This window comes from Phaenicophaeus curvirostris, chromosome 5 (assembly GCF_032191515.1).
Source record: "Phaenicophaeus curvirostris isolate KB17595 chromosome 5, BPBGC_Pcur_1.0, whole genome shotgun sequence".
In the NCBI taxonomy this organism is placed as follows: Eukaryota; Metazoa; Chordata; class Aves; order Cuculiformes; family Cuculidae; genus Phaenicophaeus; species Phaenicophaeus curvirostris.
The window spans coordinates 4,883,439-4,903,774 of NC_091396.1; the positions used below are offsets into that span (position 1 = coordinate 4,883,439).

The window sequence follows — 20,336 nt, forward strand, 5'->3', positions numbered from 1 at the left end:
ATTTCAGAGCTGTCAGGCACTTGGCTTCTTTTTTTTCGTTGCTTTCAGTAATTTCCAATACAAAGTCTGAATGTAATCTCATCTTACTTCGCTTCTCTTGCTTATCCCAGTAATTTACGCTTACATCTAATTTCCCACTTAATTTTGACACCGCCTCCATTCACATTCAGGACCTGGAACTGCTCAGCCCGCGGACCTGCGGATCCGGAGGCAGCACTCTTCGGATAGCGTCTCCAGTATTAACAGTGCTACCAGCCACTCCAGTGTGGGAAGCAACATTGAGAGTGATTCAAAGAAAAAGAAGAGGAAGAACTGGGTGAGTGTATTTTAACAGATTGTGGGAGGTTTATAGAAAATTGTCAGGACACGCACGGTGAAATTTAGCTGCTCAGCTCCTCCCCTCATGCAGCAGGTCAGCACAAGGACTATGCACTGTTTAAATCCTGTGTAAACTCTCTTTTGAAGGCTTAATTGAGTCGTAAAGGATGTATATGCTTGTGTTGACTCTGCATAGGATTGGATTTTATCTTAACAGCTGAAAGGCCAGTCTTAACTTAGAAATAGCTAGAACTGATCTTTGACAGCTAAAAGTTATATGGTGTCCAACCCCTTAGGGAAAACTCGATGTCTGTCATTAAAGTAAAACAAATCCACAATGAGAGATCATTCTTTTTTTTATTATTTATTTTTGGCTGGTTGGGCTTTCTCTAAGTGAACACATTAAATAGTTTAAGAACTCTGTCTTGAACATTACTATGGAGACCTACAACAACAAAAAAATACCAGTCTTTAAAAATCTATTGTGATGGACATCTATTTTGCAAGATTTTGCAATGCTTACCTTTCATTTCCCATTTTTCCTTCTTTGCTTATCCATGTACCATGTACAAGGTACCCTGTACTGGAGGAAAGGTACATTATGTGAAACTCAATTTTGAATTACGCCATAACTGCCTTAGTGACCTCGTCTGATTGTAGTTTGGACTAAAGTCCCTAGCTCCCTTATTGTAGCCAGTGAAGCAATCCATCCCTTCCTTCCCACTGCATTTAAATCTCCATCTGTCTTTTGGGTGTACTGATAAATCTGTATAGCTACAAAAAGTGGTTTGAGCTGGTAAAAACTTGATTTGTATTTGGGCAATATCCTCTCAGAAATGTTTATGAAACTGTTGAACTGTAAGAAACAGCTTCCTGAGCAGGTTCTTGGTTTTCTTTCTCTTATTTCAGTGGTTTCATTTTGATGTCTTGCCAGCTCCTTCATAACAGCAGTATTTCCACTCTGCCCCATTAAATAATTTGTTGAATGGAAACAATATTATCTCCTAATCCTTCTTGTGCTGGGTTTTACATTAGTTATAGATGAAGTAAATTACTGTAATTTTTAAATGGCTGGTGACTCTTGATTTGTGACTCAAACCTTTTGTAGTCATTAAGCCTTAGTTAAGATAAACAATTAAAAATTTTTGCTTTAGCTTCTCTTGTTGTTGTAACCTAGTAGATCTTATGCTACATCAGCCCACGTTTCTCATTTATCAGATTGCTATTTTTAAAGAAGTTTAAGGTAACATCTCCTTCTCATAAAGAGAAATAAATTAACTTTTCATGAAGTAGAAGAGACAGGGCAGTATTTTTATGATGTTATTAAAAATTAGCACTTCGTTGCTATAAAACAAAAATGGAAAATTTAATCAGTAATTTACTGAGAAAATATATAAATTGAGCCTGATTCATACACAGTTTATTCCACAAGTACTAAGGAAGTTCTCAACCAAGATCTTCTTGTTATATTTAGGAACAACACAGCTGCCCATTCGAAGCTGAAACACTGGATTTTCAGCATTTCTTACTGTAGGAGTCTTTGTCTAGTTTAAGAATAACTTTCAGCGCATATTTCAGCACCAGCCTGTTTACAGTTTGCAATTAGTGATAGCATTAAATGATGTTCATGGAGTGCCCTGAGTTGGAAGGGACCCATGAGGATCATCAGTGCCAAACCCTGACTCCACACAGGGCAACCTAAAGTTAAACCATATATCTAAGAATGTTGTTCAAACACTTCTTGAACACTGTAACTGTTGAACTGTAACTTCAGGATAACAGCAGTTTAATCACGTGAATATTCATTCTTTTCATTGTTGGGAAAATAACCGTCATGTTTTAAAAGGGGTTTTTTAGTTGCAGGTAGGTAGAGAAGATTCAGTATTTTCGCCTGACGAAATAGCTGTCACTGCATAGGAAAAACAAAATTATAACTTGGCTGTTGGTCAAAACATTCTGTCTGAGCCAAGGAGAAAATGTAATTTAAATAAATAGTTAAGAGATGTGGGTCTGGTGTCTCCGGCAAGTAATGCAAAAATGACTGTATGTTTTTTGAAACACCTGGTCGTTGTTGATTATTGGTCATGTTTGTCTTAGAAATCCAAAGCTTTCCTTATCACTGGCTTTATCTGTTAAAACATGTCTTTTTTCCTTCCCCAACTTTTTTTTGCTTGCGCTTCTTCCGACAGGTCAATGAGGTAAGGAAGACCTACTTTAGATTATGAAATACGAAGCTAACCCATCCATTTACATGACTAACCGTTTCAACATCATTAACCTTGTCTGAGCCACGTTGCATTTTAGTTGCAAGTTGCTATGACATCGCTGAAAAACTTGTTGCACTGAACAGAATTTGCTATAAATTAGTTATCTTAAAAATAGGAAGCATTGATATCCAGTCCTATTGACATTATTAATCTCACAAAGTACTTAAGGAAAAAAAGCTTTTTTATTCTTTTGTTACCCATATTAAAATATATGTGAGTATGGCTGTGTCATTTGGAGTATTTGCATGTTAGAGTTTTTTCTCTGTGGCTTTTTTTGCCTGGTTTCATTCTTAATGATGTGCCTACTGTTGTGGTCTTGTTTTTTTCAGTTACGCAGCTCCTTCAAGCAAGCTTTTGGTAAAAAGAAATCTCCCAAGTCAGCATCTTCTCATTCAGATATTGAGGAGATGACTGATTCTTCATTACCTTCTTCACCAAAGCTACCGCACCATAACACCACTGTTTCAACACCATTGCTAAGAGCTTCCCATTCCAATTCTCTGTAAGTGATTTTTTAAATTTTTAAATAGAAAATGGAGCGGAAGGCATCTTCCTGCGTTGGTAGGGGAAAGAAAAGTATCATGCTTTGGAGAGATCCAATGTTTTCCATACTAGCTTTACAGCACGTCTGGAGCACTTTGCAGAAACAAACATAAGGAAAATGTACCTTACACCATCCTGTCCCCTCTGGTTCCTCTCTCTAAGGATCTGCACATCTGTAAAAGCACTACAAGAGTTTGCTTAGTTATGTGCAATGCTAAAAACAACTGCTCACCGTGAGGTCACAGCACAAGACACAGTGGGCCAGACAGGATTGTGCTGTAGATGGCAGCTAGTGTTTTGCCACTCATCAGTCCTACTCCCAAGCATCGCTTACATTATATCTCAGAATGGGCCTGTGCTTTGGGTAAAATCCTTAGCCCTGTCATACTGGCAAAAGAATGAGCAAAGATCATACTTTCAGCTGCTGCCTATTTTGAATGTGCTGTAGTCAAAGGAGGTAACAGGCAGAGGACAGAGAACCTGAATTTATATGTTGAGGGAATTAAAGATATATAAGCTGATTCCCGACCCAGTACCTTTGCATTAGTGTCCAGGAAGCTAAAATCATTTTATTGCTACTGTGGTATAGTTCAGTATTTTGCTGGGGTGGTGGACGAGGTGCTAAGGGGCATGGTTTAGTGTTTGATAGGAATGGTTGGACTCGATGATCCGGTGGGTCTCTTCCAACCTGGTGATTCTATGATTCTATATTGATTAGGAAGAGTATTTATGACCAGGGTGACCTTGGAGTGCAGAATTAATTGGATGTCTTGCTGCTAATGAAACAAGCTGTGCCAAGTCTGGGATTTTGTTTTCTCTGTTGGCTAAAGACAGCATGTTTTGTACTAATCTGTAATGATGACTTCCCAATTAAGCTGACAGATTCACATAAAGGTAAGGGTTTACTGGAAATCGAACAGCATGGTTTAGGGATATAGCTGAACTCAATTACCAGCTTGTCCTGGCTCTGCTCTGACTTGGACAACTCCACTGAGCCAACGCAGTATGCTAAATTATGTGAAAAATAATTTGATAGAAAGGTGAACAGTTTTTTTTCCTCAGGTTGCTGGGTTGGATCAGCTCAGTGGTCTAACGAGACTGTGAAGGGTGCCAGAGCTGGCATAAGCACGGGAGCATGACAGCAACATGGCCGGGAGCAGGCTAGGGAGAAAGAGCAAGAAATAAATGTGTTTCTTTGGGTAGTAACGAGCTATTGTATAGGCTCAGCTCTAGGACAAACCATACCCTTCTGCCTATGTTTAAATGGAAATGAGATGTGGACTTTAAAGTCAGGACTTCTGCTCTCCTGGTTAACTCATTTTGTGTTCATGGGAAGGTCACAGGCAATCTTGAGGCTTCATTTTGGCCAACTGTGAAACGAAGTTAAATAATTGCCTTACCACACCACTGTGAGTCTAAACTCACCTTTAGAATGTGTTCAGAAAACTTCGTAAAACAGATTTTCTGTTAATTCTATCAGTCGCTGCATCACTTGAGTAGAATAGAAAACTACAGACAGTTGTACAAGGCAATACAGTGAAACATGTAATTAACAGACAGCCTTACGACCATGTAGATGTCATGCAAAACTTCAAGCCTGATTTCAGACCAAATGCATTTCAGTAAATACCCAGACTTGAAGTTTTGCCCGTCACTTGTCCTCACATGAAGTGGTGAAAACAATAGCAATAGGTTCCAGACTTACCATAGCGATGAAATGTCAGTAGCAGAAGATAATCCCCTGTGATTATTTTTAAAGCTTCTTTCAGTCTCTTGAGCCTCAATCGGTGACTTTCTGGTGACTACAGCAAATTGTGCTTTAGAAATCTAAGGCCAGAAAATCATCAAATCACGAGCCCGTCTATCATCAGTCAAAATGCTGTGTGCATACGTATTATCTTCATGTGAAAGGCAAGAGGCTAAATATGAGAAGAGTAAATATGGGAATTGAGGGAAGGCTAGAGCATAAGTAAAACTTGTGTATTTTGGCTCATTGGCTTTTTGGTGGAGAAAACATCTCTCATTAACATGATGTAAGGAGAGACATTTTAAATGGAATCTCCCTCAAAGCATACAGCTGTGTAGTCGATCTTTATATAGATACACTTACAAATGTGCTGAAATGTTGCTCACCCCAAATGTATTTTTTTCTGTGGTGGGAGGGAAGAAAAACACCACCAAAAATTTTTTAAGCATGAGTGCTTTAAAGCGAGCAGGAATTTATCATGCTTGAATAGGTGTAGAGTTCCAAAGCCCTCCAGAACAGTTCAGGGATACCCAGATGTGCACACCTGGTGGGTTTTAAATCTGTCTGTAAACTCATCAATGTCCAACCAACTGCTATTAGTGCCTGCGCTCCCTTAATTTATTCATATTTTGGCTTTAGAAGTTTGCCTTTATGGTGACTACCATGAATAAAATGAAAAATATCTAATAGGTGACTTCCAGAGTTCTGTTTCAGATGCTGATTAAAGAAAAATAACCCTCAGACACATTTATTTCACTAGTCCCTAATGTTTCCCTGAGCTATTTAATACCTGCTTTATGGCATCAGTAATCGAATAAACCAAAACTATTACGTGCCTCCTGCAGAATAGAAGGTTGTTTTTCCTCCCTTACTAATGATAGAATAGCACGGTCTAAAAGGTAACAAATGGTCTTATTCAATGTCTGTTTTTCCATCTTCTCCAGTATTTCTGAATGCACTGACAGTGAGGCTGAAACAGTCATGCAGTTAAGAAATGAGCTAAGAGACAAGGAGATGAAGTTGACTGATATTCGTCTAGAAGCCCTTAGCTCTGCTCATCAGCTAGATCAGCTTCGGGAAGCAATGAACAGAATGCAGGTAAGAAATAACCACCCTAAACACTGCTGTTTGTGTTGACGTGTTAAAAATTTCCCCACCTGCCGCACTGTAAAGGTCTGAAACAATGAAGTTTGAAGTTTTTGAATGTTTACTAACAATTGTGTCTAGCTTCATGCCTCATACCTTGGTTAAAAGGCAGCTTGTACACATGAATTCTGCTGCCCTCAGCTCTGCAGCTGTAACTGTTACAACCGTAGAAACCTGTGGGGAGATAGTGTCATTGGCTGTCAGCAACCTCTTAAAATGTTCTCATGCTCTCTGCCTTAAAAGTAGCTGCATTTCAGTGTTTAGAAAGTTAGAAAACATAAATATGCTGTGAAAAAATAACATGGAATTGTAATAATTGAAATAATTTGTTAAAATTAATTACAATATTATGAAAATGGCATTTCTGTTAAACTCATATGTATTCTTCACTTATTTGTGTTCCTCTCAAGTGTGTTTTCACTGTGCCTTCTAACTCCTGACTTGTCTTTTCAAGAGTGAGATAGAAAAATTAAAAGCAGAAAATGATCGACTGAAATCTGAAAACCACGGCAGCTGTAGCAGGGCTCAGTCTCAGGTTTCCATTTCATCCTCTCCAAGGCATTCAGTGGGGCTCTCTCAACACAGTTTGAACCTCACGGAGTCAACCAGTCTCGGTGAGTTTAATGAGAAGGGCGGTGGGCAGGTTTTATCCTGCACTTGGAAGATTTTGGTTTAGTTGGCCATGGAAAAATAAAAGCATGAAAATTATTAACAGTTGAGGTGTGGAAATATGTCAGGAGCTGGCACCCAGCCTTCTTTTAAAATGTCGTCATAGGTCTGCTGCGCCCTAGGTTGGAGTTGTCCAATTATGACCTCAGCTGTAGAGAGTCATGTTTAAAGCCATTTAATGGTGTATATTTGCCAAGAAATGTATTGTAGGAAGGAAAATACAGAGTAACTGACTAATAATTTTCAATTACCTTCACTTTTTAAGAGTGATACTGATATTTGGTAGGGAAGTCAGTAAACCTAGTTCTTGTGTTTTAACCTCAAGGCATGTGAGGGCCAGGTGGCTTTGTGTTTAACTACAATAAACATGCTGATAAACCAGAATAGTCTTCATCGCTGGTGTTTTTTTATGTTCACAGACATGTTGTTAGATGACACTGGAGATGGCTCTGCCCGGAAAGAAGGAGGCAGGCATGTCAAAATAGTTGTCAGCTTTCAGGATGAAATGAAATGGAAGGAGGTGAGTTGTGTTTCATCCCCAGTTTTGAAATGTAAGGGGCTTTGGAATGGGGCAGAGAATTGTTTTGAAGGCTTTTATTTGCAAAATATCTTTTAAAGTTTTCTCTGCAAAATAGTTCGTTGGTGTATCGCTAGTGATATCCAAGGCACGAAGCCCCCACTTCCTCGGAACTGCTGAAAGCCAGCACCACCAGTTCAGGTTGTCTCATAGACTTGCCTGCAATAGCCTTTTATTTTACAGCTTCTCGTTGGTGCTGTCGGCATCATGGCCATGAACCATGTTGGTGTAACTCAGGATTGCTAGACTAGACCAAGTGTCAGTGGTGTAGGTGATAATGGTACAATTTAAACTTTTCACTAGTATCTCTGAAAACTAGACCACTCTTTAAGCATCAGGGAGGTCAGCAAACTAACCTGCACCATCTGCTTAAGACTCTGTTAGAAGCTGCACAAAAGCTCTTGTGTCTTTCTGTTAAACTTCAAAAAATTTTAGCTAACAATGAAAATGATCTAATGTATCAATAGAAGGTGCACCGACATGCTAGGAGCATGCTAGGTTCTGGAAGAACTTAATGGATCCAAGCTGGGAGATGTATAGCTTATCATTCTAGTTTGAGTTGTCCCCTCTAGTACAAGTATCCCATTTTGAGTGACATCTTTCAGATGTTCTCCATTTCCAAGTAACCAAAAGAATCCTCAAATACTCCAATACATTTCAGCTGTTGTAAAATTGCAGCCCACGTCATGTGTAAAGGATGCGTGGATGTACTACAAATTCTATATTGCTAATTCTGTTAGACTCCATTGTGTTCACAGTCAGTGAAGTTACCATGTGGAAATGATTCCTTACATTTTAGTTGAACTTGAAGTCTTACAGTAGACATTAGTTTTTCTTCAGTGAATGTTTCATAATGAGTAGAATAGAAGAGAGGTGTGTCCTGTTTTTTTTTAATCTGGCTTTGAAATCAGAAAGAAAATTATCAACTTAAATGCTGTGATATACCAAACATAACACACGAGTTGTTTCATACACATATATATTAAACTCTCTCTTTGTAACTATATATACCTATAACTATGTATAGTTACATATGGTTTGTTGGGGTTTTTTACATTTTTATATATCTATATATATATATATATTTAGCTTTCTACGTCCATGACAACATTTCTAGAAGTATAAACTATCTAGAAGATAAAACTTGCAAATGCCACACACCACAGATTTGATTGTGAAGTCATGGAAACATGAACATGCCGTGAATTTCTTTGCTTACAATTTTCCTAAGAGTCTTTTTTGTCGTTTTGCTAAGCTGCAAACCTCTCAGAGGTTTTTGAATTGTTCATGGATTGATTAATAAATATGTTTTACTTAACATCAGTGCCACTTAATTACGCTTTAGATTTTTTACTCCAGCACTGTAGAAAATGCTTAGTAGAAGAATATCATGTAGTATTCAGAATTCATCGTACAGAATGGTGAAGGTGCACCATAATTAGAATATAAAAATAGCCAGCATTTTAATTCCATTAAACAGACTTGTCTGATAGAGTTAGGATTTATTTATTAACTTAAATTCACATTTCTGTGCATTTAGGATTCAAGACCTCGCACCTTCCTCATAGGCTGCATTGGAGTCAGTGGCAAGACCAAATGGGATGTTCTGGATGGGGTTGTAAGACGGTTGTTTAAGGTTAGTGAGTACAATCTGCTATGTGCATGAATTGTCCTCTGTTAGATTTTGATGATACCAAGCAATATTTAACTTGCTGGGATACTGTTATAGCTTGCTGTTCTACTGTTATAGCGTAGAACAAAGTCATAGAAATTTCCATGCTGCCTAACTTGTCATGTCCCTTTTTCACCCTAGGAGTATATCATTCATGTGGATCCCGTGAGCCAGCTGGGATTGAATTCAGACAGTGTTCTTGGCTACAGCATTGGAGAAATCAAACGTACTAATGGTGCAGAGACACCTGAGCTCTTGCCCTGTGGCTATCTGGTTGGGGAAAACAACACTATTTCAGTTACCATCAAAGGTAATTATGCTTGACTTGTCTGTTGTAGTTCTCACTAATTACAGTTTTATCAAAGTTGTCTTTGTCAAGAAACTCAGAGGGGTAGAAACTTTTTGTTGTGTTTCTTTTTCCCCATCCCTGCCTTATATTTATTGGTCTTTCTATTTTCATTTGATAAAGGTGGCACCTAGACTGTGCTAAGTCAATAAATTCAGCAAATTTTCAATCTATGACAGCAGGAGCTGCTACACATGCAGCAGTTTTCTCCACATACCTTGAATAGATGCCTGGAGTCATCCTAGACAAGACCTCATGCCACAAGTGTTGTAGTGGAGTTGTTTGAGCAGCAAAGTATTATCCAAATTAATAAAGCTTCTGAATTTCAATCCTCTTTCTTACAGATATATTTGCTTTTCCCTTGATGCAGAGTGAAAAATTCATTATTTCACTTGCTTGATTTATCTCACTGAAGAGTCCCTCCTCAGACACCAGTAATGAGGGATCCCTTAAACTCTGGATTGTTTTCAAAGTATCGGTTTTGTTATTTCATACTGAAAAGAAATTAATTTCTCATGTAAGCCCATTTGGTTTCTCATGGAACCCTTTTGATGTAAAACTATGCTTTGAAGCTAGATTTGAGGGAAAAATCTGTAACCGCTGGATTCTGAATGCACATAAGCTTGCTCAAAAGTTACACCAGTGGAATCTTGAGTGTAGATCTGCGTATAGCAGTGGAGTATTTGAGAACATTGCCAAACACACTGCAGCTCAGCTTCAGAGTCTGACGATCATTTGACTGGAAGTAGTTTGATTTTCTAATATTAGTCTAGAAAATCAGTTACCTTGGGTAGCAAATCCGTGGGCAGAAAGACAAAATAAGCCATGAAATATCTCCATTTACTGAGGTTTGATGTGAACCCAGAGTATTCTGCTTACTTAGAATACATTGTACAATAGTAAATCCCAATTGAAATGTTGCTTAGGTCTAGCCACATCTGTAAAGCTGCAATCTGATTTTATATTTAACTTGGTTTGACTTTGAACTGTTCATGAAGAGAGATGATGGTGGGAATGGTTAGACTCAATGATCTGGTGGGTGTCTTCCAACCTGATGATTCTATGATTCCATGAGTTTTCAACAAAAGATAAATGTATTTAATCAATTTATGGAAAATCACTTGCATATACCTTTGAGATACAAAGCTGCCTATATAAATATTTAATATTCCAAGTAACTGTTGAGGCGCAAGCATTTTTCTGTGTGATCTGCCAGCTTCCCTTTCGGCTGTTTATTTTGAAGCACTGTCTTTTCCCTGAGCCAGTTCTGCCTAAAGTGACTGCTGACATTGCGTAAATGCTTATCAGTCGGAGTTTTACATTAGCAGAGATAACTATCAGCATACAAAGGAGTTTAATTACAAGCATTTGGGAAAGCAGGGGGAGTTGATGATAGCTGGGGTTTTTTTTTGTCTAGTGATTCAAAAGTAAACAGGTAAATTCTGGATGAATGCATACCATGCGTGGTGAAATGCTATAAAATTGGTGGTTGGTGTGTGAAAAAATGTGGCATTAAATCGTTTGTACAGCAATTCCTATAGGGACTCAGACAGCATAAGATGCAGGGGAGTACTTCGAAAATGGGGAGGGCTGAAGAAGGATCCAGGCTAAGCCCAGAGGTCATTTCTGCACTTCTTTTGCCAGCTTTATATGTACTTCTCTCGACCATGAGGGATACCACAGTGGGGAAGGGATTTATCTCTGAAGCAAGAAACAGTTTCGTCAGGTCAGATCTACATCTGCTGTTTCTAAGCGTTGCTTCAGGGGTTTTTCATACTATTACTGGCCCCAGGTACATTCACAAAATCACATTTTTCAGTTCTCCGGTTTGAGTATCTAGTCATTTCAAGTAATCTCGACTTGTTCTATCTTCACTAATAGGATTGCTTTGCAGCATCACAACTACTTATTTAAAAAAAATAAACTTTTAAAAATGCAGGTACCTTGGATAAAAATGAGGAATCTGTCTAAATGACGAATCTTTTCCTGTTGCAGGTATCTGTGAGAACAGTTTGGATGGTCTGGTATTTGAATCACTGATCCCAAAGCCTATCCTGCAGCGTTATGTATCTCTCCTGATGGAACATAGACGGATTATCTTATCTGGCCCCAGTGGCACTGGCAAAACATACCTAGCAAACCGTCTCTCTGAGTATATGGTCCTTAGAGAGGGCAGGGAGTTGGCCGATGGCATTATTGCAACCTTCAATGTAGACCACAAATCCAGTAAGGTGAGGAAACGGGAATCATCCTTGCACAATTAATGTTACGGCATATCAAAAAAGATTTCTCCTGTATTAATCCATCAAAAGCTGGTCTGAAACTTATCTTTTTTTTTCAAAGCGTTATGTTAATCTTTTAGGAAGAGTAGTTAAGATTTTCAGATGTGCAGATTCACCTGATTACAGGTACGGAATAGCAGGCTTCCAGGTGTATATTTAAACACCTAAAGGTGTCATGATTTTCAGTTGGTTAGGAGCCTGAGAATTGCTGAGGAAGTTAAACACCTGCATCCAATTCCCAGCAACTTAAGTGATCCTTATTGCACGTGGGCGTTTTTCCAAAAGCCCTCAAATGCATTTCTGGGCTGTCAAGAGTTTCTGCAGCTACAAGTATCAGCAGTTACAATCTGCATATGCTGAGTTTGGAGTTACTGTTGTCCAGGCACATTCCTGTGCCGGTAAGGCATGTCTCTGCCTTTTTATGTGCTGCTGGTTTTGCCTGCGTCTTCCTCCAATGAACATCTAGATTATAGAAAGAGAAAAGAAAGCTGTATATTTGATGGCTTTAGGGATGTTTTCCTCTAGAGGAAAGGTGTTTTTGAAATTGTGTTTGTAGGCCACTGATATACTGTAAAGTAAGCTATGGAATAAATGCTTTCAAGCTGCTGAGAGCATTTCAGCCACATTCACCTAGTGGCAGCCCCGCAAGCTCATCCTTCTTTCACAGCATTACTGAAGGCTTCCAAATTTGGCTTCTGCTGAGGGATGCTTAATTAATTTAGATTTATTTTATTGGGTGTATTTCAGTATGCACACAGCAGCTAAGTAACAAACTTAGCTGGGATGCGAAGTTTGGTTTGGTGCATGAAGAGTTGAACAAGTTCCTGAAAAGAAAAAAAATACATTTCAGACCTCTGTCAGATTAGAACAGTGTGAATGAAGAAAGCACAAATGAAACAAGACCATCTTACCTTCAGACCCCGTCAGGTCCTGATCTCACACAGGTTTTTGATATAGTCTTTGAATCTTCAGCATTAATGACCGAAGAGAAAGAAACCTGTCTGATTTTTCCCATATTATTCTTTTTTCTCATGGAAAATGTGGACATTTGTAAGATGGCAGGTTCTTCTGCTCTAGATTTCATGACAAGCCAGTACCTTATTTATCTTAACTGGATTTTCAAGGAATATGATGAAAGCGCTCTCTTTTTTTCTCTTTCTCTTCTTTATATATGCTTTACAGGAACTCCGTCAATACCTGTCCAACCTAGCAGACCAGTGTAACAGTGAAAATAATGCTGTGGATATGCCTCTTGTAATCATTTTGGATAATCTGCATCATGTTAGCTCCCTAGGAGAGATCTTTAATGGACTTCTGAACTGCAAGTACCACAAATGGTAAAGAAATAGTATCAGAACGCATTCTGAATTTCAGTACTGCAACCAGATCCCCGTCATTGCAAAATGTAATAACAAAAATGAACTCTAGATTAACTTGGTAAAGTGGACTAAGTTGGGCTGACCATCCATATTATGGACAGCATTTTGGAGGTATTTTTCTTCATAAGATGATCAGTTCCTCTGAAATAAAAAAAAGTAGTAGAGGGTTTGGGTAATTTGTATTGACTTCATGCAGTAGATCTTCAATATTTAAACTTGGTGAAAGTTCCAATTTGTGATTTCTATTTTGCTTTCAGAATTTCATGTTCTTGGAAGTTAGACTCTCAGTAGGGGATTAGATTATAAGTCACTACAGAAAACTTCTTTGACCAAACGGGTTTGGACAACCTTTTTTAATGTTGAGATCTTACTAAAAAGATGTTTTTCAAATATACGAGTATGATTTACTTGTGGTTTTTTGTTTGTTTTTTTAATAGTCCATATATTATTGGCACAATGAACCAAGCCACCTCCTCAACACCTAATCTTCAACTTCACCATAATTTCAGGTACTGTTTAGTCATGTTTCTTATTTATGCTTGTGGGCTCGCAAAGCAGTAATGGCTACTGAGTCACCAGAAGTGGTTCTTATCAGCTGAAATAGTGAACTGAGAGAGAAATACCATTCACTACTGGTTGCTGCCCTAACGTGCAGCTTTGTTATGATGCTGCTGATGAAGTAGCTGTGGTTCGTAAAACCTCCTTTTCAGAGGACTTCAAAGATAATTGATCCTCTAGCAAATTTTAAACAAGGTAATATGCAAAGCAGGTACTGAATGAGAAATAAGTTGAAACAATGCACAATACAAATGGTTTAATCTAATGAACTCATCATTCCAAAATAATTTTTGCTAATAGATATATGTGACCAGGATAAGCTATTTATAACCCTAAGGATCTTTAAGGTCCCTTCCAACCCAAACTATTTCATGATTCTATGATTTTGGTCATAGAATTGTAGAATCGTTTGGTTGGAAAAGACCTTTGAGATAATTGGGTCTACTGCTAACCCATATCTCTGAGCACCTCATCTTACCTGTCTTTTAAACGCCTCCAGGGATGGTGACTCAGCCACTTCCCTAGGCAGCCAATTCCAATGCCTGATAACCTTTTCAGTGAAGAAATTTTTTCTGATATCTAATCTGAACCTCCCCCGGCACAACTTCAGGCTGTTTCCTGTCATTTTATCACTTGTTAGTTGGGAGAAGAGACCAACACCCACCTCACTGCAACCTACTTTCAGGTAGTTTTAGAGTGATAAGGTCTCCCCTTAGCCTTCTTTTCTCTGAACTAAACAACCCCAGTTCCCTCAGGTGCTCCTCATAAGACTTGTTCTCCTGCCCCTTCACCAGCTCTGTTGCTCTCCTCTGGACACGCTCCAGCAGCAAAATGTATTTCTTGTAGTGAGGGGCCCAGAACTGAACACAGTATTTGAGGTGCAGCTTCACCGGTGCTGGGTACAGGGGAATGATCATGGTAATTGTCTGGAAATAGTAAGAGAAATTTAGCTGAGAATAAATATGTTCCATAGCATGAAAGAGAAATGATGGACGTTTCTTCTCTTCTGCCGTAGATGGGTGCTATGTGCTAACCACACTGAGCCGGTCAAAGGCTTTCTTGGCCGTTTCTTGAGAAGAAAACTAATTGAAACAGAGATCAGTAGCAGGATGAGAAATGCAGAGCTAGTTAAAATTATTGATTGGATTCCCAAGGTCTGGCAACATCTGAACAAGTTCTTGGAGGCTCACAGCTCCTCTGATGTCACTATTGGTAAGTGCTCTGCCCATATGCCCAGGCATATGTAAATACATATATTTTATTTCCTTATATATCAAATACAGCTGTGTACATTTTCTTGTGCTATAATTTCTTTTAAACCCTACTTTTAGGTGACAGTGCACTCTCAGGTGAAATACACTAGAAGTTTCTAAACCTTTTTTTCCTTTTTCTAAGAAAAAAAAAAAAGGACTTCTTTCTGCATCCTGGATACAAACTATGTTATTAAATCTGGTTAACTCTTCTCACTTGAAGGCTATAGTTTTTCAAGTTGATTTAGAAGATTTTTGAGTTCAGGAAGAGCAATTCACCAGCCAGCTATTCATATTCTCTCATCCTTGGCTTCTTTCTCCAGAGAACTAGAAGTTGTTGTTCGATCCTATTTTTGATGCATATCATGATCATGATTTGAGAGTAATATCTGAATTTCCTTCTTCAGGTCCACGGCTTTTCCTCTCCTGTCCAATAGATGTAGATGGTTCTAGAGTTTGGTTCACTGACTTGTGGAACTACTCCATCATCCCATATCTTCTGGAGGCCGTTAGAGAAGGGCTACAGGTGAGCAGACAGAAGTGAAAAAACATAGGTCTTGAATGGTATCTATTCAAAAGGCAACACAGCATTGGATAATAAAACTGAATAATGGCAACATTTTCTGAAGATACAACTTTGCACACAGAGTATCTGTATGGCTGTGAAAATATAACTTGAATTCAGCTTGAAATTAATAACAGTTTTTCTCTTCAAATGATTCTGAAATACAGAGTGGAATCACAAACAGTCCAGATTAGATTTTTTTTTTAAGTATTTAGATACCAAGCTACTGACGTTTTCAGTGGGGGGAGTTAAACACTCAAATATTTTTCAATAATCTGTTCCAGAAACACTCCTTAAAATCATACTGTGCATCTGTAAAATGTGTTTATGGTCAGAATCTTAGCTATGCAGGATTTTCCTTTGTAACTCAAATCTTTCATCAGAGGAGGAACAAAGCTCTGTATGGAGAGAAATGTGTTAATGAGTGACAGAGTAGGTATCAGTGACACGTTGGTTTCTTCTCAGTCTACAGGAAGAATTTTTTAGTAGATCCCTTCATAATTCTTTCAGAGGCCATAGTGAAATCATCGTTGATTGCCAGTGCTTAGTAACTGATTCATACTCTAGCAATTTGGATAGTGTTAAGCATTACCACGCCATTCTTAACTTCTCTCTGACAACAAAGTATGTTGGAATCTGGAGGAGCATTTCAACAGAGGATTGCTATGGACTTGCCATGCATCTGTGGAAAAAATGAGCTTTTTTATTCTTCAGTCTTCTGTACAATCTACAACATTTAAAAGACAGTTTTTCAGGTGGCATGATCAAAAATCAGTAAATTCTGGGCGTTGTGTGTGTTAAAGCTAAACATGATATCACATACAGAAATAAAAAGGTGGATCACAGTGAGAGCCTTAAAGATTGAAAAGGGGCTAAAGGTAGATGGACAATAGGAAATTATGGCAGTGTGTATCATTAAGATACAGGAAGCATTATTGAGGGAGGCGAGAAGGTCAAACTTCATTTTATTGAAGAGAAAGCTAAAATATTACTTGGTCTATGGGAGTCTTCTGCTTTAGTCTTGCAGGGAAAAACAGTTTAGTGGATGTTTGACAGGTTTGCACTAGAAAAGACACGCAAAAGCTTGTTATTAGTAAGAATAATTAACAGTTATGAAATTTTACTTCCGGGAGTAATAGATTCTCCATCACATAGGTCTCTGTGCTCAAAGTCTTTCTGAAACATGAAATAAGTCCAAGTATGAGCTCTATATAGAACCTGTTTTGATACAGAATGGTTCTTTCATGTTTGTGAAAAACAGTTCTCTCCATTATGCCACTGCTTAGGGATCCCCATTGCAGTGCCTTGCTGTTAAGATACTTTCCAAAAGTATGAAAACTTCTTTTGGAAAATACTGGGATTTTGGTTTGATTTGCTTGTTTGTTTTCTGTGCAATACCTTTTCTGTATTAGAGGTTCAGCTTTCATGTGCTTGGGAGTACTCTGCAGAGAATGGAGAAATTGTGAGGGTGCACCAGTCTGAGTACTTGAAGTACTAGAAAAACACAGCAGTAATGGGATTTTACATCATCTAGTTACACCTACTTTGTATTTCATTTGCTATCTATACAGCAGAGCTTTATAGATATTAACAGAGAGAGAGTAGACAATCCTGTAATAGAAAACAGCTTTTACCAATGGCTCCTTACAATTCTATGAAATACATGAATTCTTAAAAAAATTTGATTAGAATTTGTGCAGACTGTGCCATTTGAAATTTGTCAGTGCCTGGAGACCTCATTTTCTTTAAGACAATTGTGTTAAGCTCTTAGATGTGAGGGACATGATAGGTCCTAAAGTACAACACACACAAAGGGACTTTGGTAGGAAGAGAACAGGAGAACCGTTTTACATAAAACTTCCTATAAAGGGAGGTAATGGGAGCCAATAGTCTTTTTCACCTGGAAGACGTCACAAGAGAGCATGTGGCTTTGTTTCCCTCTTGGACAGGAGAAAACTGATACAGTGATGCTGTTGTGCTGTGTTTTGAAGCTCTTCTGTCAGCTGATCAATAGTTCCAGAAAGCATTGAAAAATAAGTAGCGGAAATTAAGAGAAAGAACAACAATCTTTTTGTGCTCTTGTTTTGCCTGATACCTGCATCTTTCTGATTATTTGAATGATTTGTATTCGGAGTGTAAGGATTTCACTTTCTCCCTCTGTGCTGTATCTGATCCTGTATCTACTTCAGTCCCATTTTCCCAAATTCCACTAATTCATTTCCATATGAATAATTTCTAAATTTAGAATATATTATTCCTAAGACTTCAGTTGTGCTAATTAATATCTTAATGCTAGAAATGTGTAGTTCATCTTGGGGTATTTTCTGTCCCTCACACTCACAAAGGCTCCTCTGAGAACACATCTTCTCTCATGAAATTTCCTGCCAGGAAGGAAGGGTGGACTGCTGATTTTTCTCTCATCTCTGTGGATCTAAACGGAACTATTTTTATGTATCTGTTTCTCATTTAGAGAACTATTTTGGGTCAAAGACAAGTGAGCCAAATGGATCCTTTCAATAATTGCTCCCATTGGAGCTGAGTGTTTTTGTTCTTCTAAACAGTGATGTGAAAATTAGAGGGTTACATAAAACCCTAGTTCTTCCTGCTTGGTGTGTTGATAGAGAATGCAGCACCAGCAAAAAGAGGAACCAAACTCTTTGTGGCTTCCTGCCACCATCTCTTGTACTCCAGTCATTTGTCTTTGGTGCTTTGTGAAGTGACCTGTTCACTTCTTATTCCCTTTAATTGCTCTCTAGAAAATGTGTGAGTGAAAGGGATGGACAGAATTGGTTGCTGTGGAAAAGAATAGTGGGTTAGTCGTTCAGACTCTCATGTGCTAAAGATCTGTGACGATTTCATATATTGAAATGGGAATTGTACTTATTAGCTAATTTTCAAAAATGAAAAAGGATCCACACAGACCTTGTAGGTAGCAAAGATGTGAAAAATAGGAAATTCTCCACTTGGCAAGTGATACATATTGCTGTAAATTCAGGAGCAAGATTAAAATAGAAGATCTGGTTTACCACAACTTGAAGACGTTATGCTGGGAAATAATATAGTACAGCCCAAGGATGAGGAGTATTTGGGTTTGTGGAAGAGGCTGTGTTGAAAATGGCCTAGCACCATCTGCTGGGCACCTCTGCTCTGGGCTGGGATGCACTCAGGTCAGCTTCACAATAAAGCACATTTAGAGCAATTTAATACTTTGTGCATATAAAAACCAAAACCATTAAAATCCCAAGAAGAAATAGTGATGTGGAAAGTCAGACAGTCTTAGATCCATCAGAGAGTTGATTAATTTCTTTGTTAGACCACCACTTTTCCCTCTGTATGTTGTGCAGGAAAGGGAGAGTTCTCTGAATCCAAGTGGCGAAATGCCAGTGACGCGCTGCAGTTGCTGAAGGATGTTCAGGCTGAAATTCATAAAGCAGAAGTAGACATCTCAAAGTCACTTGAAGTTGTATTCATGCTTTTGAAGTTCATGTGGCATTAAATGAATAGATTATCTAATTAATGTGAAACGAATGCAACAAGGAGAAGAATACGTTGGATTCACTGGCACAGTCTGTTCAACACAGAAAAAAGTTTTGAAACCGAACTTGTTTACTTGAAATAGGAACATGGCCACAGACAAATCCTGCTGGCGCTTTTCCTTGATTGAATACAGAGTAATTCCCTTGACTTGAAAAACTTTTGCACTGCTATCCGATGATGTCCGTCATTATTGCCTGATGATAGGTCTCGCGTTTCCTTTTCACTGATGACAGTTTCACGATGACAGTAAATGTGGATAAGGCAGCTGCTGGTGCGGTCCGGATGTCAGCATCGATGGCCTCTGTTGTATATTGAATTTACTTAAGTTAACTTTATTAACTGAGGTTATTTTCAGGTCTCCCTCTCTTCAACTGCAGGCTCAAAGGAGGTGGTCATATCAGTTGCCATTAAAAATAGGTTTGTTTGTCATTAGGGTTAGGGAAATCTCACTTGTTTGGTTGTTCATCTCTGCTGGCAAATGTTTTCTGCAGTCCAAGAATTATGGCACATGCATTTTAGTTGGGTAAGCACTGAATTAAATGGTTGACTAATAGGAATGTTTCACATGTTTTTATGCTTTTCCAGTTGTATGGGAGGAGAGCACCCTGGGAGGATCCTGCCAAATGGGTAATGGACACGTATCCCTGGGCGGCCACGCCACAGCACCATGAGTGGCCACCTCTGCTACAGCTGCGGCCAGAAGATGTGGGCTTTGATGGCTACTCAGTGTCTCGGGAAGGCTCAACCAGCAAACAAGTTCCAGTGAGTGATGCTGAAGGAGATCCCTTGGTAAGCTTTCATTTTTGAAACAGCAGAACCATTTTGTTACCCTTGTTTCTAGGGTTTGGGAACAGGAATAACAACATAAAGGACAGCTGAGGAGGATTTACAAGTTTCAGAATGAAAAGGCAGCGTTTCTGGGGAAGTCATCAAGTCAGCTCAGGGAATGTATTCGCACAGAAGGCCTGTACAGTTTTGCAAGAAATACTGGCAGAAGCTTTTCAGATTAATTTTTGTTAAGGATGTTTTGAGGACTCATTTCTTCAGGAGTGACTGGGGATGTGTGTTACAAAATTAATTTTTACACTGTGGAATTAAGTATTTGATCTTGTTACACATGAATAACTCTGTGGAATCATTTCATTTAGCCTGTTTTGCCATGATTACAAAATAGACTCATTGCTTTATTTCACATAGTTTTAGAGCTGTATTTTTGACACTTAATGAAAATTGAGATTTTTCAGTGAATGTATGAACTAATAATCTCCATGACTGGTCTCTAACTTCTGAATCAGAAAAACACCATACAAACAGATAAGGAAACGTTAACATCTATTCCAATAGAATGTATACATTGAGCATGATGGTGATGCTAAGTACACATTTTCTTCCAATGGGAAACAGTTACTGAAACCATTGTGCAAACCATGAATGCCATGAAGCTGTTCTGCAGAGTTAATATTTTTATGCCTCAGGATAC

General features: G+C 38.5%; 1 protein-coding gene across 6 annotated transcripts in view; it reads left to right on the forward strand.

Moving 5' to 3' along the window:
- The window catches only part of NAV2 (neuron navigator 2), a 419,911-nt gene that overhangs the window by 395,837 nt on the left and 3,738 nt on the right, over positions 1-20,336 (forward strand). For all 6 annotated transcript variants that reach the window (XM_069857433.1, XM_069857429.1, XM_069857431.1 and 3 more), the window contains 13 exons: positions 171-316; positions 2,915-3,087; positions 5,820-5,973; positions 6,476-6,635; positions 7,110-7,210; positions 8,808-8,903; positions 9,081-9,249; positions 11,281-11,516; positions 12,750-12,904; positions 13,384-13,455; positions 14,520-14,716; positions 15,162-15,280; positions 19,442-19,645. In XM_069857433.1, coding sequence (XP_069713534.1) covers positions 171-316; positions 2,915-3,087; positions 5,820-5,973; positions 6,476-6,635; positions 7,110-7,210; positions 8,808-8,903; positions 9,081-9,249; positions 11,281-11,516; positions 12,750-12,904; positions 13,384-13,455; positions 14,520-14,716; positions 15,162-15,280; positions 19,442-19,645 — 1,982 coding nt within the window. The remainder of the gene's footprint in view (positions 1-170; positions 317-2,914; positions 3,088-5,819; positions 5,974-6,475; positions 6,636-7,109; positions 7,211-8,807; positions 8,904-9,080; positions 9,250-11,280; positions 11,517-12,749; positions 12,905-13,383; positions 13,456-14,519; positions 14,717-15,161; positions 15,281-19,441; positions 19,646-20,336) is intronic.